The 24,005-nt window shown below is 37.2% G+C and overlaps 1 protein-coding gene across 1 annotated transcript in view; it reads right to left on the minus strand.

Annotated features, from left to right (window-relative positions):
* Nucleotides 1-6,757: 6,757 nt before the first annotated feature.
* LOC110257598 (uncharacterized) overlaps nucleotides 6,758-24,005 on the minus strand; it is a 755,702-nt gene continuing 738,454 nt past the window's right edge. The window contains exon 4 of the mRNA XM_085005948.1: nucleotides 6,758-9,855. Within this exon, the coding sequence (XP_084862074.1) occupies nucleotides 9,730-9,855 (126 nt within the window). The 3' untranslated portion in view covers nucleotides 6,758-9,729. The remainder of the gene's footprint in view (nucleotides 9,856-24,005) is intronic.

Genomic DNA, 24,005 nt, shown 5'->3' on the forward strand with positions numbered 1-24,005 from the left:
CTCTTGACCATGAGTTACTTTTTCATTTTTATAGAGTCAATCTCTACATAGAATTCACGGATATTATACATACAGGACAATATACCCTTTCCCTAAACGAAAAAGTGTGCTTGAAGGTCGAAAAAAATCAGAAAAACATAAATGCTGTATTAAAATTAAGAACATCTGTTCATCAAAGGTATTTGTAACAGAGCAAAATGAAAGCCTCCAAGTGGGAGAAGACATTTGCTATCTTTTTTTCTGAAAAAGTTTTTGATCCACAATACAGAGGTCTTTCAGATAAAAAAAAAAAATAATAATACAGATATTCCAAGAGGACAATGATCTAGGGATGGGCACTTCAAAAAAGAGAATATCCAAATGACCAATAAACATTTGGACATGTGCTAAACTTCATTAACTATCAGGGGAATAAAAATCACAACAATGAGATACTACTAAACAGCCAAAATGGCAATAATTAAAAGCTACAGGAAGCAACCAGAATTCTCAAACACTGCCACCAAGAGTATAAATTTGACAAGCATTTTGTCTGGCGTTATTTACTAAAATTGAGTATGTGGCTACTTCATGACCCAGCCAACCCACTACTAGCTATATGCCCACTGGAAGTGTCAGTTATATTCACTAACATTAATAAATAAGAATATTTATAGCAGAGCTTTCATCTAGCTCCAAATTGAAAACAACCCAAATGTCAGTCCACAGTGGAGAAGATTAATATATTTTTAAATATTTACTTATACTACAGAGTTCAATATAGAAATGAAATGAGTAAAGCACTATTATATTCCACAGGGATAAATCATATTGATATTCAATTAAGCAAATAAAACAGATACAGTATGTCTACAATATGTATGCTTTTGAATGCTTCAAAAGCAGAAAACACTAATCTGTCAAGTTATTCAAAAAATCAGTTAGGATAATAATTACTTTAGGTAGAAATAGTGCCCAGGGCAGAACAGAGGGAGACTTTTAGGGCTGTTAGTAATATTCTTAAGAGGTGGGTGCTGATTACACAGGGGCACCCACTTTATGAAAATTAACTGAGCTCACACATATGGACATATACATGCCTCTTATCTGTATACACGCTATACTCAGGACCTGTTAGATGACAAGAGCCCCCATCTGTTTAACATGCAAGATTCAATAGGTAATATTATCCCAGCTTTGTATAAGTTAATTCTAACAATTAAATCCAATAAGCAACAAAATTATAGGAAATTCATGACACAGATTTTTTTTTTTTTCCTCAGGGCCACACCCACAGCGTATGGACATTCCAAGGCTAGGGGTCACGTCAGAGCTACAGCTGCTAGCCTATACCACAGCCAGAGCAACACCAGATTTAAGCCACATCTGTGACCTACACTGCAGCTCACAGCCAAACTGGATCCTTAACCCACTGATGGGGGCCAGGGTTTGAACCCACATCTCAGGTTCATGACTGCTGAGCCACAAGGGGAACTCCAAGACAAAGAATGTTCTTAAAAATATGCTTAGTATTGTTGATACAACTCCTTGGCATGTGGGTCCTGAGCCTTGTGGGGTCGTCTGATCTTGTTCTCCTTCCTGTGAATTTCTCATTGTTATTATCTTGTGTGGCCTATTCTGCACTAGTATTTCCATTTCTCTCCTTCTCAAAACCATTTTTTTTTTTTTTAGTTAAAATAATCTCTCTAAGTAGTTTTTAAATAATAGGATAGAAACTTTATTAATTGACCTTGCTTCCTTCCTATATGTTCTTTGTAATTTTGTCATGGACCACATTTCAGCTCGTCTTCATTAAGTCACTTTAACCTGTGCATACCACATCTCTGAGGAATTAGAGAACAGGTGTTCTTGTGATCAGTGGAGACTTCTCCCCAAGTTGGGCTGGGATGGGTAGTTGAGAGCAGCATATAAACCCCCACTGGTGAGGAAAGAACAGTTTATATGTTTGGAAGTGAAAACGAAAACATAACTGTTTTGTCCATCATATGTAGATAATAGCAATAACTCTTTACAATTGAATTACTTAGTTTCCAAAATTAAGTCAGTTACTTTGCTATCCTGACTTCTGGTATTACTTTTCTAATCCTTTCATGGATTATCTTCTAGGCAAGGAGAGTCCAGAAGGAAGCCTCCTCTTAAACATTACACAATTAGGAATGCAAATTTTTGTACATAGGTGGGTGTTTATTCAGAATGATAACATTTTACTTGGTTGATTCCAGGGAAGAGCCCAGCAAAGGAAGACTACTTGACTTTATGCCACAATATCTTATGACTTAAGCTACCTCTGTCACAGGGTTTTTACTCTGGTTCTAGTTTAGATAATTCCTTACTTAACAATGCAAATACTTATCTCTGTGGTCTGAACTGACACCTTGTTTTTATCATTGTTCAATTCTAACTATAGGTTTTCTTGTTTTAAAAAAACAGCCATAATTTTCTTTCCTATTCTTTAATGAGCGCTTAATGACCTCACTTCTTACTCTCTGAGATCTACTTGTTTGGTATTTCTCCTACAGGAGTGTCCTTCTGTCACCTGCATGCTCATTTTTCTCTATAGTGTTAGGGCCTATTTGGGGGCTGATTGTTAAAATGGCTCATTGTGCTGACCTCGCAAACAAAATATGAAGTCACAGTGATGGACCACCTTGCTCAAGCGACATCCTGTTTTCACCACTGGTGCCGACTTTCCCAAGACGACGAGACCACTTTTCCATGGGACACCTCCAGCTTTCTCAAGACTGTGACCACCAGAGTTCAGCTGCAGTCTCAAGATAAACTAATCTGCCTTCAGGGGATCCAATTTTCCGTCTGCACCCACCAGAAGGGCAGGGGGCTGGCTCTTCTTAAGGGTCAGTCCCCCTCCTCGTTTCCCTTTAATAAATTTCCTTCTCTTCGCCTGACCACCCAGCTCATTCTCTTTTCTCCGCACTCTCCTGACATATAGGACTTTGCATATATTGGTAGCTTTATCTAATATCCCTCTGCTCCTTGTTGGATAAAAGAATCCTTACATATTCTTCAAGGTTTAGTTATCCACTTGCATCCTGGAATGCCAGTTATACTCCTGTGTGCCTCCACTACAGCAATCAATTCACAGTGTTATGACTGTGTTTATTTCTCTTTCTGACACATTGGATTGTATCCTGCTCAAGAGCAAGGATTGTGCCTTTTTGCTTTATATCCTTTCCTAATTACCTCACACAGAGGCACAGCGAGAGGTCTATACTATATAATCAGGCATGTCGGTTGACTGCCTAAATCTTAAATTACATATCTTATTTTTGGTGAACAACTACCATGATGAAATATGACCTACAATCAAGGGGGGTTTTGTTCTATTGTCCTCATGAACACTGTGTGTATTATATGTGTACATATGTTTTACTATATGATTGTGACCCTGTAGGAAACGTTATGTGAAAAGTGGAGTCCTGAATAACCATTTTCTGGAAATACATTGCAATAATATACAACATTCTTGAATAGAAAAATATTTGGAAGTCACCCACCCCATCAAACTTCTCACTCCCAAATAATGCCCTTCAGCATTTATTCAAGGAAAAAAAAGAACTGGTTGCCCAAGCAGCTGCAAATCACCTTGAATAGAAGCATATTCCAACTGTTTCAGAAAAAAATACAGCACCATTTAAGCTTAAGAAACAAAAGGGAAACCATCCTGAATTAATATAAAATGAAGGAAATGGTAATTATTGGATACAAATGTTCCCTCCATCTCACAGTTTTAATGTCTTTTGGAACTGCTTCATGCTGAGAACAGAACATACAGAAAAGAATGTGAAATGAAACCATGTTGAGGGCTCTGGGGTTTTATGAAAAGTTACTATGCCTTTAAAGAATGACTGAATTGAAGGCTTTGTTCTCCAGCTTCAGTGGCAGGCTCAGGCACAGCTGCTTCTGAGCCCACCATATTTATTACAAACACTATGGGCAGGGCCAAATGCGTTGCTTACAACACTATCCACCTCCTACAATGGAGTTGGGAAGCACTGCTGAGTAAATTCTGAGTTGACAATTCATTACTGCGTATTGTCATGAGGGGTAGATTTCAATCCACTAAGTAAATTCAATCCTTGTTTAAAGTCTTAGATTAGCTTCTCTCAGAGAAGCCAGTTAGTTTGGTCATTTTTCTCAGTTTTTAGTTTTCAATATGCTGCAATATAAATCAATTAGGTGGATTTCCCCACTTGACAGAAATAGATGACATCGTAGATGTCCTTGGGCATGTTTCATGGGCTCTTAAAATCATATTCTACCTTAGTGACATAAAATCATTCTTATTTTTAAAAAAGAGCCAAAAAATGATACCTGCAGGAGTAGTTCATTAAATACAACTGGTCCAGAAGCTAATCTACTACTCTGAGAACTTAGGAAATGCTTTGAGTCAAAATCCTTCAAGCTATACTTAATTGTTAAAGAAAATATATTTAACTACTTAACAAATTTTAAAAAATACAGCTATAAATTGGATGTCTGTTCCAGGGATACTAGAAGGATCATCAGAAATATTTTTGCATGCAGAATGTCTTAAACCAAACCAAGTTCAAAGTATAACTATTCTTCATGAAACAGCTCAGTCTTATCTTTTCATGAAACATTTCAGATGCTTACATATTAAACAATTATTTTTTGTGTATTAACATATCTATTATTGCTGTTGCATCTTAATCCTACACAGTTTAAACGATGGCTCAACAATTTTCTTATCATGATTGAGAAGTTTTCCTGAAAACTGTTTCATGTTGAATTTTTTTTTAGGGGATTCTCTGCTCCCCAGAATCCAGTACAAAGGAGGAAGTGGATCTCTACTCTACAACTATGATTGAATTTATATTCCCTTTTCATGAAAGAAAAGCCATCAACCCAACTTCCTACTCGACAAATATCACTACATTAATGGGGAACTAAACAACTTCCAAAGTGCTTTTTAGAAAAGCTAAAGTTTCATTAGGCTATCATTTCAGAATTTTTAGCAATTTGAATTCCACATCAACTTGATCAAAAATTTTCAGCTTACATTTTGAAATACACAGTATCATTTTGTAACCACTATGGTCTTTTTGTCTCATAGACGTAGTCATATTTCCTTGGCATTAAAAAATATATTCACTACTGTCAGTTGGGAAATCATGGTAAAAAAAAGTATTTAGTAATTGATGTTCTAACAAATTACTACCAGAGTTTCCGTTGTGGCTCAGCGGAAACGAATCTGACTGGTATTCATGAGGACGCATGTTTAGTGGTAACAAACCCGACTAGTATGTTAAGGAAGCGGGTTTGATCCCAGGCCTTGCTTGGTGGGTTAAGGATCTGGCATTGCTGTGGCTGTGGTGTAAGCTGCTGCTGAAACTCCAATTTGACCCCTAACCTGGGAACCTCCATATGCTGCAGGTGTGGCCCTAAAAGGACAAAATAAATAAATAAATAAATAAATAAATAAATAAATTACTAACAACATGTAATCGTATCCATGTTTAGGGAAAAGGATACTGGGCAGACTTAACCTTAAGATTGAATAGCTGTGACTTAGTGATAGAGTCCTATGATAAAAATGGATGCAACAGTTATAGCCATGACTTCTGAGCTTGGGGAAGGCTAACACTGATGCAAAGGGTAGCTTCTCATTCAAAATTTATCAAGTACAAGCCACTATCATAGGTCCTAGGGGAATCCTAGATGTACACTGTGCATGGCACACTCTTAAAACTAGCATATCGAGGCTACTACAAGTGATGTAAAATGATAAGAAACACTACAATAACCTAATGATTGTTAGCCTAGTGATAATTATAAGAATCCAGTGGTTTGCTCTATAATAGCTGTAAGCATTTTTTCTTAAGACTCCACCAGTTATCCAAAAACACACTCCTAATTCATATCTGGTTTACAGTTCTGGGTTTATTCTTATAGCTCAGTGCTCTCAAACAGGTTCTTTAAGCTATCTGAATTTCAGTTTAATAAATATTAAAGTAAGACAGTCTCCGAGGGTTCACTCTAATATTATCCAACTCTAATCTTGACATAGAACTCAGCATTAACTGTGTAACAGGAGTATACGTGGCTGCAGGAAGAATCAACTTTGACATTAATATACTAGTACCTATAAACCAGCAATGCTCCAATATGCTCAATGAAATTTTGGATATTCATTAGTTTTTGTTACTATTATATTGAGAGGATCAAGGGAATAAAGCAAACGAAGCCAATCAAGTAGCCTAATAATGCAAAAGCTGTGCCTCTAAGGTGATTAAAATGTGAAATCTAATATATTCTGCATGTTTAGAAAACACATGTAATATAATTGTGTTTTTTTCTTGTTGCTAGATTATATCCTTAAAAATTACCTAAGGACAATTGAGGTTATTTCCATCCCAAGCTAGTATCAGTTGTAAGTATAACTTATGACAAAATAAATCATTTTATTTATAGGTGGCTTTTGAAATTTGCTTTAAGAACATATTGTCCTGAATAGTTCAACCATTTGTATATTCTACACTTAAAATAAATTGATATTTTCTACCTAGAATGTTCTTTTTTCATGTAAGCTACAACAGAGATTTCTAGTAGGCTTAAAAAAAATTTGGCAATTCTTTTGTTGTTTAAGGAACTTATCTAAAGTGTGTATTATATCTCCACAAAATCTTTCTAAATATTCACATATTCTTTCTGGGCAGATACTGTGAAAAGAAAAATTATTAATGTTGAAAAAATCCCAATTTGGTTAACCTCTTGACTGTTTTTCTTTTTTTTCTAGCTTTGGTAAGTACATTTTCTTGTAATACATTGAAATATTTATTGAAATAAATAAATATTTCAGTATATTACAACTGAAATTTTAGGAAGAGTCTACAACATTGCATTAAAAAGCTTATCATTTCATTCTTTCTATACAATTTTCACCACTGAGAGGAAAAGGCCAAACACACATTTCTTGTATATGTGAAAAATATACTAATTTTGAAGATACTATTGCTGGGTTTCAAGTCCCCTTCAAGGAGACTAAACTCAAAGCCTCTGGTCACGATAAGAATTACCAGACCCTTATCATCACCTGCCCTTCTCATTGTAATGCCCCTTCCCTCCCATGAGCAACCTGACCTGCTCCTTCCTACTCCCTACTAGGAAAGGTATGTGACCCACTCCTCACCCTGCCTCTACAGGGGCAGTATGCACATGCGCAGGTGTAAGGACAATCCTGGGGAACTTCCCAGTAATTGTCCCCCAAGCAAATGAGATATCCTGCCCGAGACCAATCAGAAGATCAAATATGCCCCATGCAAGAGATCAGGCACCACTCAGCACCCACCCCCCACACATGCATGCACGCAATGGGCCTAGGCAGGAAGAATCAGGTCTTCACTCAGGTCCACAGCGCAGACATAAAAGGGAAACCCGATCATAAAGACAAGCCAGTCCCTACGCCCAGGCGGCCCGCTCTCCCTGGAGAGTACACTTTTGCTTTAATAAACTTCCTGTAACACTTTCGCTTTGGCAAACCTGCTTGCACTCCCTAAAACAGCTGCAACACTTTTGCTTTGAGAACTGGCTTATACTTTCCAACACATCCTTGGTCCACTTCTTTGCTGCAGGCAGACAAAGAACCAAAGAGACTACGTAGCCATAACACTCAGAAAATGCGGCCATAACATTGTGATGTTTAGGCCATTTTTATTTTAGCTTCGTCCTGTTTTACTGGTCCCTCTGAACCTCCCCACATCTCTATGAGTAGTCTCTTCAACAATTATTCTCAATTTACCCACCGAGAATGCCAAATGTGTTTCCTGCCAGGAGCCTAGCTGCTGTACTCTTACCTCTTAAAAAAATGAACCAGGCCAAACTGCAACTCTGATTTGTAGGGAAGAAATTTATACTAAATTATATAGGACAGTTATCAGAAGTCTTTCAGTTCCAAACATCACAAACAATTCATAATGACTTTTAAAACCACAATAAAACCAAAACAGTAAACAATAAAATACGCTGATTCTCTTAGCTATCAAATGGTGTCCTACGTCTCTTACTCACCTTTTCACCTCTGCATTCAGTTACTTGCCTTCATGCCCTCGTGAGAGCTCCGCCCATAGCTGGAAATAATTCCTCATCCACTTAGGCTTCCTTGGTCCTTAAAACTCACCCTCTGATTATGAAAAAGGTAGGCTTTTTCCCATGTCTTATATCAATCTCAAGAGATCCCTAATTTACCCTATTTGAGCCACATGCATATTCCTGCACCAAAACTTTGGTCTAGAAAAAGTCCTCTGATTGACTGGTACCAGTCAAGAACTTTAGCACCCAAATAAAAGAAGTGGAAAAGACAAAAAGAAAAAAAAGGATATAGCTAAAATACTTTTACAAACGTAAACATAATGTCATTGATGTTCATTCATTCATGGACCAGAAAAAATGACATTTGTACCTAAGCAATATAATAAGACTCCTGGTAGATATAAGGGAAATACTTGGGGGTAGACGGAAATAGAAATAACAGTGAATTTAATACTGGAATTTTCAAGTATTTATGCTTTAGGGGTAAGATGGGACTTGTTAAATTATTTTGTATGTGGTTCTAATTTACCCCTTCTTCATTTTTTTCTCTATTTATAACTTATGCTTGAAATGGAGATAATCATACCTTAACTTGTGAAACGTTTCTATAGTTTGTGAGAACCTTGCTTCTACAACTAAGTTAAAAATTTAAAAAAAAAATATATATATATATATGATTTAGGATTAAATTTAGGATAATTATATTTATTTATTTATTTATATAATGGTAGCAGTGTTGCTGGTATTGGTACCAAGGAATGAATAACATCTGAAATCACTGGTTGACTTCATGAGGTATTCAAGCCTGCCTCTGGCAATTTATACAAAGAAGCATAGAATAGATTTGACACTGTAAAAACCATACTTGCGTTTTCCAATGTGTCATACCTGTGCAATTAATTTATTAGAGGTTTGTTTTCCATTGTTCAATAAAGAACAATTTATTTTTAAGTTGCTAATGCTGGAAACTGTAGAAAGGCAATTATATTTCTGATTTGTAAATAATGTGCCAAAAATTAAAGGTGTCTCCATACCCTAGTCTATTAAGGTATATGCATAAAACATCTTTATAGCAGAATGTATGACATAATGTAGTATATATACATACACATTGTATAAGTAGCACACAGTAGTATAGGATACTATGTTTTTCCTTTGTAAATACTTTATATGTTATCACTGGAAAGCTTTCACTTGAATAAAAAATTATAATAAAGGTTGCTTGTAAGTGTGATTACTGAGAAAATACACATGGGAAACTTGTTGAACTGAAGTCATATTTTCTAATCTGACAAAAGAGAGATTTATTTGTTTCTATCTGGTTTAAAAGCATCAGGAATTATTTTGGACATTTACCTAAGTGTTGCACAAAGTAGATCCCATTGTGGTTACCATCTGTCATTCATCAAGCCAATTCTACAGTGCAAGGCAGGAACCGAAGAATGAGTTTTATCAGGGGAAATGTACAAGGCAGGTGTTCCGTAAGAAAAGAAAGTACACTTTTTTTCCACTCCCAATCCTTTCATTAATCTCACGGAGAAGCATGAAGGATCAAAGAAACTGCTGCATGTGCAGTGGCATATTTCATTTGTAACAGTCAAAGAAAGTATTCTACAACACTTACCTTCTTAGAAGACCATCTTCAGCAGTAGGAGAATCAGGTTACTGGGTACCAATCACTCTGGATTGCAGTTCCAGCTGTTCAGAGTTGCTGCCTGGGAAAGGCATCAGTTTCTTACCTGGAGCACTTTGGGACTGATGGGAAGTCAGGTTCGGGAACAGCACCTCCTGTAAGGAAAAGGAAGTCATTAGACACTAGAAAAGAGACGTTTGGGTACAAATGATTCCCTGGAGAAGTGGGCCCCAAGTTCCAGGTGACTCATTGTTCAGGTAACACAGAGCATGCTCCTTGAGTCATTCCCAGATAATCCACTTCTCATTTCACGTAAAGTCTGTTCAAGTTTGGAAGTAGGAGAAACAGTTGCTTCTGACTGATCAGTGTCATCTTGTCAGAACGCAGTGAAATTTGACATGAAATTTGCATTAAAAAGATTCAAGAAAGAGGTCAATTGTGGCAACATTGTTCTTAATTTCCCCAAATTCTCTATAAAGCCTAACGGGACAGGAAATACCAAATGTCTTCTAAGCCTAAAGTAAGAGTGCTGTGGAGGAGGAGGAAATAGTTTCTCTAGCCAGAGAGACTTGTGGAGAGATATGAGAGAGATGATAATGTTTGAAATTTTAAATTTCCCTGACACTTATTGCTATGGAGGAGATCCATTCTCTTATCCACCAAAATCAACCCTTCAAATGACTACACTTTTGATGACTATTGCACAACCTCATGAGAATGCATAGACCAACCTCTGCAACCCCTTGTTTCCTCTGTGGCAGTGCCTCTGAATTTGGGTGATTTTTGTCTCCCAGGGGACTTTTGGCAATGTCTAAAAACATCTGGGAGGGGGCTGCTACCAGCATCTATGTGTACAGGCCAGAAATTCTTCTATATATCCTACACTGATGACAAGAGAATCCCCGACAATCCCTGGCAAGAGAATTATTTGGCCAAAAATCTCAGTGCTGAAGTTGAGAAATCCTGCTCTTAGGACCATAGTAAGAGTTTTTACTTATGCTTTCTATGCTATGAAACAAATTACCACTAACAGGCTTAAAAAAAAAATACCCAATATCTGTTTGTGAACTCACAGCCTCTATAGATTACACATGTGTATGAGGATTATCTGGATTCTCAGTTTTCTACTCAGCATTTCACAAGGCTGAAACCAAGGTCTGCTTGGTTTGTTTCTCATAAGGATGCTCAACTGGGGAAGGATTCACTTTCAAGCTTTCTTAGGTTGTTGGAAGAATTTATTTCTTGGTGGCTGTAGAATCTAAAATGGAGAGACACAGAAAGAAAGACAGACAGACACACACACACACACACTCTTCTTAGAGTCTCAAACTTTAAGGAAGGTCTGTGCTTTCTAGTAAAGAACTCACCCAGTTAGGACAGGCCCACCGAGGACAATCTCTCTTATGTGTAACTGAAGTCAACAAATTAGGGACCTTAATTACATCTGTAAAATCTCTTCTCCTTTGCCATAAGGCATGAGATAACCACGACACTGGTATCCTGTCACCTTTGCCATAATCAACTGGGGTTAGAAGCAAGTCACAAAGTCCACTGCCATTCAAAGAGAGGGGATTACATAAGGGCATGGCTCACTGGAGGTGACTTGGTTGTACACACCACAGTTCCTACCATAACCTGGAATGAAAAAGAAGTCTAGCTTCAAGAGGATACAGTGGTTATTTGAGACTGTTTTATCAAGCACTCAGTGTTTGACTTATTTGCAACATGTCACACTAGCAGCATCCTCCTATCTCCGTTTTTCACTGATCTGATTCAGAATATCAATGGTATCTCTGACCAAGGTCTCAAAGATCGCATCCACTAGCTGCAGCTCACATTCTCATCATAGTTCACCCACTGTGCCTCCTCCTCATGGAACTCCTGCACCAGGATAGGATCCACTTGGTGGATCATACCGATTCAGACTGAATAGGGTAAGTAGATATTAATGGATGGATTCCTTGTGTTGTTTCCTGGCTTGTAAAGTGAGTCATTATGGCAGAAAGGGGAAAGTAAAAGTCCTGGAAGTGCCACCAACCCCTATAAAACAATAAATCAAAAATCATACAGCTTCGCTAGCGGAAATACAAAGTATCAAACTGCCATCAAATATCAGAAAGATGCAGGGATGGTGAATCCTGTCACATCCCCATGTATATCACCTGCTTGGCCTGTACAAAGTCCAACATGCTTGAGAAGTTGATAGCAGGTTTCCATAAACTTCATGAGATGGTAATGCTAACTGCAGTTGCTGTACTAGATACAATATTTTCCTAGGAAAAATAATCTTAATGCTGGCACCTGGTGTACAGTGGCAGGCCTGCCAAATGCTGTTGGTTACATTCCCTAAAGTGAGGAAAATCAGAAGGAGTTTGCATTTATGTACTGAGGACAATACTGCACCTTTATTGCCTTGCTCACTCTTTCTGGTATAATATTATTTAGAAGACTTTTGGTCATCTTGACATCCCTCATAGTATCTTGCTGATCCATTACAGTGAAATTATTATGTTAGCTGGATCCAATAAGCAGTACAAATACTACAAGCCTTACTTTTAGATATGCTTCCAAGAGTATGGTCAATAAACCAACAACATAAGACCTATCCCACTGGTGAAGTTTCTAAGGATTCAGTGGTACAGAGCATTTAGGGACATGCCTATGAAGCAACCTTGCTTTACTTCACATGAGCCTTCAAGAGCAGGAGGCACAGTGCTCTGTGAGACCGCTCGGATTATAAAGTGACATCTTCTACATTTGATTGTTCTGCTCTGCCCAGTGTAGATAATTCCTGTGGAGGACAATTATGATTAAGGCTTGGAACACAAATTTCTACAGCCTGGATCTGAAGGACAAGATAACCTGCCACTCAGATCACATGACCCCACAGATCCAAAACTGTTGGAAGTTCTAAGGCAGAGAATTAAACTGTAGGAGACTCTGGAAAACCCCGAAGAGGAATCACAGCACAGACCCACTCTGAATATGGTAAAACATACTTAAAAAATTTAATGTCTTAAGATTTTTCCCAGTTGTATTTGTGTGCACAGAACAGACCACGGATTGGGTGAATACCTTTTCTGGTTTACCTAGGGCAGTTTTGGAGTATCTTTGTCTTCCCAGAATCCTTCTACTTCAGCATTTGTTCCATCCAGTACATTCTTTCTCAAAAGCAGCCCAATTTGTGAGAAAAGCTACGTAGGAGTTCTAACCATATAAACTAGAATAGAATGACTGACATTCAGGCAAGGCTGAATCAAGTTTTCTCCTTTGTACTTATTTTTCCTTTTGGGCACCATAACTGAGACTCTGGTTGGATCTTTGGCAATGCTAAGGATTACGCCTGGAAACATAAATTTGTTTGGGACAATGACATTAGGAACTAAACATTTGTTTCTCAAAATGTCATGAAGTATGAGGCCCATACTTAAGCTCCAATAGGAATATGGCTTTTTGTTTTCAGGGTTAGATTGTGCTTCCTCTACTGAGAGATACTCTTGATTCCATGGAGGGAAAAACATAGTTTCCACTCCTATAAAAACTTTAAATAACATTAATTTCTTCCCCTTTATGTCCATCTACATATGCATGTGTGTATACACACAACATACATATTTCTATCCTCTATTGTCTTTATTTCATATCCTCCTCAGCAGCCTTTATTTTAGGGTTCATAAATGAAGAGCTTTTTCTTTCAACAGATCCGGCTCTACTTAGGGCAAGCCCGTGCGAAGTCCCCCTGACAATTCTGGTCACAGCAGAGTGGAGCAACGCAATTGGTAGCACTGGCTTAGCCCCTGGGAGGGCAGCGGGATAGCAATGATTGTAAATTTAAAACAGAAAAATGCCATTTTTGAGATATGGATACATTCTAGTTGAACACAACTGTGACTTCAGAAAGACATTTTTCTGTTTTAAATTCACAGTAATTGAACTTTTTGTATGTTGACTTCCCTCTCCACAGGCAAAGCTGGCATGGCCATTCTGAAAGATTTGCTCCTCTGTGACCTGAAGAGCAACAGACATTTCAAACAACGGGCTCAGAGGCAAAGCACCCGCCGTGCATGGGAAAATGACTAAAACATCCTGAAAGGATTTCCGCTGCCGAGGCCTTTGGAGAATTGTTTTATCCTTGTACATATTTTCCTGCAAAAGACTCTGCTGTGAACACCAAGAAACAAAGAAAAACTAAAACAAACCCTGTTAAGAGATTAATTTATACAATCCTCTGGGGATTTCTTGTTTGTTTTCTCTTTTGTTTTCTTGGTTTTGTTTTGTTTTACATTCACCTCCTTTACTTGCATTAATATTGAAGAACTGAATTAAACCAGCTCATCAAATAATTCTGGAGTGAGCCTTGGGCAACATGGTGAAGAAACAGGTGCTTTTGAGGGACATCTTGAGCTCTTTCTCTGATTTGCAATCTTCCCTTTTTCCACATCAGTTCCTTTCTAGCTTTTAGCTAAGCATTTCCCCTATTGGCCAAATCCAATGGATCACCCAGTGCTTATTATTTCCACTCTCCCCCACCCCCACCCCTGTAGCCCCCCCCTCCTTGATTTCTAGCACAGAACTCTGCCCATGTCCTCCTACGCCTTTCTGACCTTCTCTTGTTTGTCTCCTTGTCGGGATTATCATCTGCTCTCTGCCCACTCAACTTGTTTCCCCATCCTGCTATTCTTCTTTCTCTTCTCAGCTGTACTGCACCGGGATAATTACATCTAAAAACCTACTCTTGGAGTTCCTGTCGTGGTGCAGCAGAAACAAATCTGACTAGGAACCATGAGGTTGCCGGTTTGATCTCTGGCCTTGCTCAGTAGGTTGAGGATCTGGCGCTGCTGTGAGCTGTGGCATAGGTCGCAGACGCGGCTCAGATCTGTATGCCGGCAGCTACAGCTCCAATTAGACCCCTAGCCTGGCAACCTCCATATGCCGCGGGTGCAGCCCTAAAAAGACCAAATAAATAAATAAATAAAAGCTTAATCCTTATTAAGTTTATCTTTTGAATACGTAAAACAAAAGACACAGGCAGAGAAGCCTCATTTCCTCTCCTATCAGTTTCATATCAATAGTTCCATCTACAACACATGATCGATTTGAATAGTTTATGGTACATAATTTATTTCTATAAAAATAAGAAAACATATGTATTAGTATTTAGTTTTACTTAAGTAAATAATGGCATATTATATACAATGTTTTATCATGGTTTTCTTACTCTATTACAGCATCTTTTATAAATCACTCCATAGCAGTTCATTAAAACATTTTTCATTTATTTTTATCTCTCTGTAGAATTCTATTTTGGTCTCATTCCTTAACCTTATCCGACCTGAAGCTTAAAAAGATAGAAACTTCTTCAAATGTGAAATGAAGACTGTCTTTTTCCAACTGAAACACTGGTTGGGAATTCTAGACTGTGACTTTTTTTCTTTCCCCGTGTTAATTACCCAGTGCTGGAAGAAGTAACCACAACATGCCACCATCTCTGTAATCACCATTTTCACCAGAGCAACTGATTATTAAAGCTCCTTGATCACCTGATATCTTGTTCTCCATCTGTACTTCATCTTGTATCACCACTGGTGACAACTTAGGTAATATGATATCTCACATGCCATGACTTCTTGCATTCCATCCTCTAAATGAGAACGATGATTTATGCTGGTGCTGAATTTCTTTTCCTAGACACCATTAATCCAGACATAATCTGTGTTAATTTACAAATTTGGCCAGACGTCTTATCATCCTAAATCATAAGACAAGGTAAAAATTGGCATCCCCCTTTTATGCCTACATTTTTTTCCCCTTTTTTGGCTTCCCCATGGCACACAGAGTTCCCAGGCCAGAGATCAGATGCAAGCCACAGTGACAACCCATGATACAGCTGCAGCAATGCCAGATCCTAACCAACTATTCCAGGCCAGGTATCAAACCTCTGTCCCAACACTACAGAGATGCCACAATCCCATTGTGCCACAGCAGGAACCCCTATGCCTACATTTTAATGCATCTTTATATTGAGAATACTCAAGATGTATGAGGGTGCGTGTGTGTGTGTGTGTTCTGGGGCTTGTCACTTCTCAAGGCTTTCCTTTTATTCCCTATTGGCCATAAAACCCCAAGACTCTAATGTATTCTACTTTGAGGCGTATGTAGTGGTTGCTACAGGCCAATGACATAGCTATAAACAACTTGGAAAAAGGCTATAAATTTTAAAAAATCCCATGCAATAGAAAGCATTAGAGGGCTATAGAATCAGTGAGGAAAGAAATAAATAAAAATTCATTCTGTAACTACCATATGCTACCATATGGCCGATTAACTGTTGAAATTCTTACTAGTTCTTCTGGCCCAGTTGTGTTTTTTTTGTTTGTTTGTGGGTTTTTTTGTTTGTTTGTTTTTTGGTCACTACATGGTCACATCCTTTCAATCATGAATTCTTTTTTTTTTTTTTTTAAACTTTTTTTAATTTTTTTTTTATTTTCCCACTGTACAGCAAGGGGGTCAGGTTATCCTTACATGTATACATTACAATTACAGTTTTTCCCCCACCCTTTGTTCTGTTGCAACATGAGTATCTAGACATAGTTCTCAATGCTATTCAGCAGGATCTCCTTGTAAATCTATTCTAGGTTGTGTCTGATAAGCCCAAGCTCCCGATCCCTCCCACTCCCTCCCCCTCCCATCAGGCAGCCACAAGTCTCTTCTCCAAGTCCATGATTTTCTTTTCTGAGGAGATGTTCATTTGTGCTGGATATTAGATTCCAGTTATAAGTGATATCATATGGTATTTGTCTTTGTCTTTCTGGCTCATTTCACTCAGGATGAGATTCTCTAGTTCCATCCATGTTGCTGCAAATGGCATTATGACATTCTTTTTTATGGCTGAGTAGTATTCCATTGTGTATATATACCACTTCTTCCGAATCCAGTCACCTGTTGATGGATCTTTGGGTTGTTTCCATGTCCTGGCTATTGTGAATAGTGCTGCAATGAACATGCGGGTGCATGTGTCTCTTTTAAGTAGAGCTTTGTCCGGATATATGCCCAAGAGTGGGGTTGCGGGGTCATATGGAAGTTCTATGCCTGATGGGAGGGGGAGGGAGTGGGAGGGATCGGGAGCTTGGGCTTATCAGACACAACCTAGAATAGATTTAACAAGGAGATCCTGCTGAATAGCATTGAGAACTATGTCTAGATACTCATGTTGCAACAGAAGAAAGGGTGGGGGAAAAACTGTAATTGTAATGTATACATGTAAGGATAACCTGACCCCCTTGCTGTACAGTGGGGGGAAAAAAAAAAAGAATTCTAAAAAGGAAAAAAAAAATTCAAAAAGATGAAAGATTTTCTGAGGTGAAATAATAATGCTCACGATTGCCATTCATTCCTTTCCTTCCTGGGGATGTGTGTTATTCTTACTATAGACTGATAATCTCTTGGCCTATAGAGAGTTTCTCCGCTGGGGTAAAGAGAAAATCCCAAACTTATTTGTGAAAGAGAAGAACTGAAGTGAAAAGCTATGGAAACTGGGAATCATCAAATGCATGGGTGGTTTGCCCCCAAAAACATTTATTTGATTTCTTCTGAGATTGTATAGAAGGCCACTGAGTTACATCAAAACCTTACGAAGGCAAGATGAAATTTTCCAGAGTTCATAGTATTTAAGAACTAAGATCTGCTGGGAGAAAGGACGAGACTCCAAACACATAGCCAGTTATTCAGTTAAGACATTAGCCATATTTTGAAGCTACACTGGATAGGAAGCTGGATGGATAGCTAAGCTGGGAAACTGCAAGAAAAAGTGCTGAAAAATTCAAGGTATTTTTTAATAGATTTTTTTTTTTAATAGGGTGTCACCTGTGGCATATGGAGGTCCCCAGGCTAGGGGCCAAATCGGAGCTGCAGCTCTGGCCTACACCACAGCCACAGTAATGCGGGGTCCAAGCCATGTCTGTGACCTACACCACAACTCACAGCAACGTTGGATCCCTGACCCACTGAGGGAGGCCAGGGATCAAACTTGCATCCTCATGGATTCTGGTTGGGTTCACTAACCGCTGAGTCACGATGGGAACTCCAATTCAACGTTTTTAATGCTGCAAAGTAAGATACCCAAACAGACATACAACCAACATTCTAGAAAGACTATATTCAGGGAAAAGGGATGATTAGAGATAAAATGTGACTTTCTAAACTGCAATCCACACCTGACATAGCTTAATTTGTGTAACAGAGGAAAGAGATTGACTAATCTGGATGAAGACGGTATCATGCAGTTTTATGGTCCTTTATTTATACATGTATAATGTCAAAAAATACTAAACTTACAAAAAGAAACAAAATTTTCAGTAATAATGAAGAGGGGAAAAAAAATGAGACATAAATAATCCGGATATAGGTGTTTGCGTACAAGGAATTTAAAATGTGTATTAACATAGTAAGTAAAACATATTGAAAGATGGCTCAAATACATGAAAGGATGAAGATACTCAATAGAGAACTGAAATCTATAAAAAATAATTGTACAGAAATCCCAAAGCCAAGGATATTAAATTTAAATCTCAAGGAACAGACTTAACAGAAAATTGGATACTGTAGATGACAGGAAATGAACAATGAATGATACAGTAAAAAGCATCTTAACTGGACTCATCCTTCTCCAAATCATTTTTCCCCAATCAGAAAGATCACTCTAAAATGCAAATTTGATTACTTCCCTCAAAAATAAAGAAATAAATAAATTCTTGGTGCACTTAGGATAGTATAAATATCCTTAACTATAGTTAATAAAAATTTATAAGCTCTGCCTCTTTATATCTTCCTGGAACATATTGTTCACTCAGAATATATTACTTAAATAAAACATAAGTTTGCTAGTAGGCAGTGAGGAATCTCACTTAATAAAAATACAAAATACAAATATCAGCACAACTTGTTAAAATGTTTATTTTGGAGACATTACAGCTTCTTGTCCAAGGGCTTGGCCAACTGAAAGAAATATGTTAGAAAATTTAGTCTGGCAATAAGTTACAGAGTAGAATTTAGTTGAGATAATTTTATTTTAAAGATAAACCAAGTACTACTTAAAAAAAAAAAAAAGGATGTATACATTCTTGGAACAGCACTTACTTCTAATAAACTCAAACTGAAACATAATGTTCTTCCTACCTGACACTCTCCTAGTGACCATTGAGAAACTTTCTGTATCTTTCTTTTTTCCCCCCTTTTTCTTAAGCTGCATTTGTAGAGTATGAAAGCTCTCAGGCTAGGGGTTGAATCGGAGCTGCAGCTGTCAGCCTATGCTACGGGTACAGGATCCCACCACATCCATGGCCTACACCATAGCTTGTGGCAATGCTGAATCCTTAACCCACTGAGTGAGGCCAGGGATCAAACCTGCATCCTCACAGACACTATGCTGGGATCTTAACCTGCTGAGCCACAACAGGAATGCCTATCCATTTTTTTTTTAATGCCTTATTAATAAATCCTTTGTGACCATTCTTGACTTCAACAACAGAATGTTGATAATCCTCTACACAACTTCAGTTGGTCTGAACCTTTCTTGGGAATAAAAATTAGTGTCAAAATTACACTAAAATAATTAGAAATTATCTAAGTTTAAACAAAGATCTCTATGAATTTATGTTTTGAGTAAGAACTATTAGGTTTATTGTTGAGTTCCTCACATCAAAAGAAGACTAAAAGCAGATTAAAATATGTTAATTATGGAAGAGATAAGATAGAGTCATCCCCTGGTCTCTATGGGGGACTGGTTCCAGGACCAGCAAATAACAAAATCTATGGATGCTCAAGTCTCTTTTATAAAATGGCACAATAGTTGCATATAACCTATACAAATCCTCCCATACATTGTAAATCATTTTTAGATTACCTATAACGCCTAATACAATGGAAATGCTATGTAAATAGTTGTAAATTCAATGGAAATGCTATGTAAATAGTTGTAAATTCAATGGAAATGCTATGTAAATAGTTGCTGTTATGAGACATATTCAAGTTTTGCTTTTTGGAACTCTCTGAAAAATTTTTTAAAATATTTTCTATCTGTGGTTAGTTGAATCCACAGATGTGGAACCCATGGATACAAAGGGCCAACTGTCTAAGTTGTTTTAAAATTCAATTTATTAAAATGTAAAGAAGGAAAATTTAAAAAAGGATGTATTCTTCTAAAATAAAGCTGGGCTCTATTTTTGTTTCAGACTGAAATTTTTTAATGTATTTTTCTTCCCTCATAAATTGCATTACATAAAAATATAAGAATTATCCAAGTGTATTGAAAATGATCCTAAAGAACTCCCATAAAAAACTCAAATTTGAAGTAACAGTACAAATGATATAAAACGTAGGTGCTGGAAGTAGTAAAATTGTCAAAACAATATTGAATTTCTTTTGAAATACAGCTGTTATTACTTTCACATTAAATAGACTTAAAGATACCTATCTGTGGATATTAATAACATTAAGGGATACAGATTCTTAAATGCAAATTAGGGAAAAATGATGCAATTCTCATGAAATGAAATGCAGAAATCCTCTAGTATTTTCTTTCTGGCAGAGCTATACTTATATTTTATTCTTCCACTCCATTACATAAGTTGATTACAATATAGTTCTAATCAACCTAAGATAGTAGTGTATGCTATCTCACTTGATGCCATTTTAATTTCTATTTCCTTAGTAACAGATTATAAATTAAAAATTAGGGAATTTGCCTAATATTACTAATATTTCATTAGTAATAAGAAAGAGTTGTTTGGGTCAAAACAAAACAGAGTCTACAAAATCATCTCAAAATACATGTACGCTGTGCTACTGGTGATATGCTCATAGTTCAAAGATATTATACACACTTGCCTCTCGAATATAGAACATTATTCTTTCACACCAATTCATTTCCTATAATAAGGCCAAAGATTGTTTTAAGCTGGAGGAAATGTTTTAAATACCTGTTGTACAAAACAGACATTTATACGAGTGCCTACTCAGGCAAGGTACCAGTAAGATATACTTGCTTCTTAAAATAGTATTATAGTGATATGTGAGTTCTTCGGTTGTTCATGTCTTTGTAGTTTTAGTATATATCTTACTGTGCCTTGGTTAAAAAGCATTAAAGCCCAAATTGCAGTTTTAAAAGCACAATAAATATGCATTGTAATATAGAAGCTGAGTAATTAAACAGAACTCTAGCAATCATAATAATTTGTCAATATTACTGCTTTATATAGAATACATGCACTGCAGACGATTTATAGTCTCTGTACCCCACAGAAACTACATATGCAGTTTCTCCCAAGCACTCATTATACTTATTTTTACTAATATCCCTCCAGGTTAAGTGCTATCAATTCCATTTTTTTACTCAGATAAATTTAAGTGCCTTGTTCAGTTCAATCATATCTAAACCCTATTACAAAACATCCTGCTCTGCTGTATGTATGTGGAGTGATGAGATATTGGCTGTTCCCCCAATGTGCAAGGCAATGCATATGTAAACTCACTAAGCCTAGTCTCTAAAGAGAATGTTGTGCTTATTCCTAACACTGGAATTAGTTTGTACTTATTTTTATATTTATGTCATCTAGTTTTAATTATACATAGATAGAGCAGCCTGCCAGTCAGGCACAAATCTTCATTTGACTCCTCAGCTTTCACAATAGCGAACTAATCCTGTCTTCTATTAGCTTACTGTTAAAACATATGGGGTTCTAAATTAGCAACATAAAATCTCTGTTCAGCAGTTGTTTGCCAGAGAAGGGAATTTGGATTTATTTATTGCAGAGATACTGTTGATGAGATGCTGTTGATGACTGTGTTCTATACGTCACAATGCAGAGTCCTCAGGAGGATTCATGGAACAAGATTCACTGAAGTCTAGGAAACGGGACAAGGCTTTCCAAACTTTGTCTTAACTTTGGGCGCTGTGAATCTTGTCACTGAGGATCCTTCTCCCTTGACAGTGATTGCTAGAAAGTTCAGAGCAAATTTGTGGCCCAATTCTAACAAGTGTGTAGGACCTTATGGCATGTACTTCATCCCTGGCTTCATTTTATCTCTCTCACCGTTAATATACTTCGCTGCTATTGCCACAGTTATTTATACTGTTGTGCTGTTTGTGTTCTAAGCTGTCTACATCTGTCATAAATATCACTGTACTCAGATCCATTTCACAGAAAATTTGAGGCGGTTTTCTTAGAATAGACTCAATATTGCAGAACAATCATAGCAAAAGGATAGATTGTCCTGGAGAATAGGAGTGTGAATCAAGAGAATATGCAGATAGGAATCAAACACAGTTTTTAAACTTAGGCTACTCATTTGGTTCAGTACTTTCCAATGTGCAGAGGATAAAAGGTGTATGATTAATTACAAAATTTATGTTGTCAACTAAAGGAGACATTTTTAAAGAAACAGATGGTCTCTAGAAATGTCATTTTCCCCCTAAACCTTAAGTTTAAAGAAGATATTATAATTACATTCAACTCTATTTCTATATAAAATGATTTTTACTGCTGAATCAAGTGAACAAATCATATTCAATATGAGGAAATACAATCCTCTGTTTCTATGGAAGGTAGGGCTGAGGAAAGTAATTACTGGCAATGATATACACTAAATTATCAGAATAACTCCCACGTACTAATAAAATATAAAAATAGTAAAAAATAAATCAGGAATATAGTATAACTACAAGTAAATTATAAATACTTAGATGTAATGATCAAATTGCCTCTTATTCAAGGAATACAAAAAATTTTTTGAGTTCCCACTGTGGCACAATAGGACCTGCAGTGTCTCTGCAGCACCAAGTCTGATCCCAGCCTGGCCCAGTGGGTTAAAGTATCTGGCAGTCACTGCAGTGTAGGTTGCAACTGAGGTTCTGATGTGATCTGATCCCTGGCCCAGGAACTCCATGTCACTGGGCAGCCCCCCAAAAACAAAACATTTTTTTCAAAGTGTTTATAAGCCTCTTGGGTACACATTAAGAAAGACCTTACTTATTAATAAAGATTTCTGATGCCACTACATAGCCTCAAATAATAACATGGTCCAAGAAGGTTTAGGCTACTCTTCATTTTCACCATTTCCCACTCCTCACTCAAAGCTTGATAATGAATATAGTATAGATGCATGCACAAAGGAGAATTTAATATGACTGAGTTAGAATTTAAAATATGTGGGGAATTGTGGACTACTTAATAAAAGAAATCAGAATAAAAAGATCAAATCTTAAAAAAGTTCCATCTCGGAGTTCCCGTCGTAGCTCAGTTGTTAACGAATCTGACTAGGAACCGTGAGGTTGCGGGTTCGATCCCTGGCCTCGCTCAGTGGGTTAGGGATCCGGCATTGCCATGTGCTGTGGTGTAGGTTGCAGATATGGCTCAGATCTGGCATTGCTGTGGCACAGGCAGCGGCTACTGCTCCGATTAGACCCATAGCCTGGGAACCTCCATATGCCACAGGTGCGGCCATAAAAAGACAAAAAAGACAAAAAAAAAAAAAAAATCCATCCCTACTTTTTACCATTCACAAACAATATAAACAGTAGAATATATGTATGGTGTTGAGACATAGAAAATGTTTAAAATGATGATGAGGCACAGAAATTCTTTAGAGAAAATGTTTAAAAATTGATACAGATTTTTTAGACAGTATCACCACAATAATATCTATATAAAGGTTCATGATAAAATTCAAAGAAAAATATCAGAGTGGGAGGAAATATTTGCTACACTTGTAAAATGTCTTAGTCCATTTGGACTGCTAAAACAAAGTACCATAGATTGGAAGGCTTATAAACAACAGAAATTAATTCCTTAGAGTTATGGAAGCTTCTGGAAGCCAGCAGTTTTGGTGTCTGCTAAGAACTTGTTTCGCTCATTTAGTAGTATTTTCACTGTGTCCTCACGTGGCAAACGTGAGCAAGGGAGCTCTTTGAGGCACCTTTTCTAAGGTTACTAATCCTAATACTAATACTGATACTAATACTAATACTAACACTAATACTAATACTGATGAAGGTTCCATCCTTATAATGTAATCACCTCCCAGAGGTCCTACCTCCTAATACTATCACATTGGGGGTTAGCTTGAATTTTGGGGGGATACACACATATTCAGTCTACAGCAGTCACCAAAGCAAAAACATTTTGACACCTTAACTTAAAGGTGAAGTATATGAAGTATATCCTCACTCCCAGCCCAACATTCTCTCATCCATTATCCTGCTGTATTTTGCTCATAGTACTCACCTCCTCCTGGCATAGTATTTTACATT

The sequence above is a fragment of the Sus scrofa genome, chromosome 18 (assembly GCF_054392235.1).
Source record: "Sus scrofa isolate SSC_HxYL_T2T_F1_AM1 chromosome 18, Sscrofa_HxYL_maternal_Yorkshire_Landrace_v2.0, whole genome shotgun sequence".
Classification (NCBI taxonomy): domain Eukaryota; kingdom Metazoa; phylum Chordata; class Mammalia; order Artiodactyla; family Suidae; genus Sus; species Sus scrofa.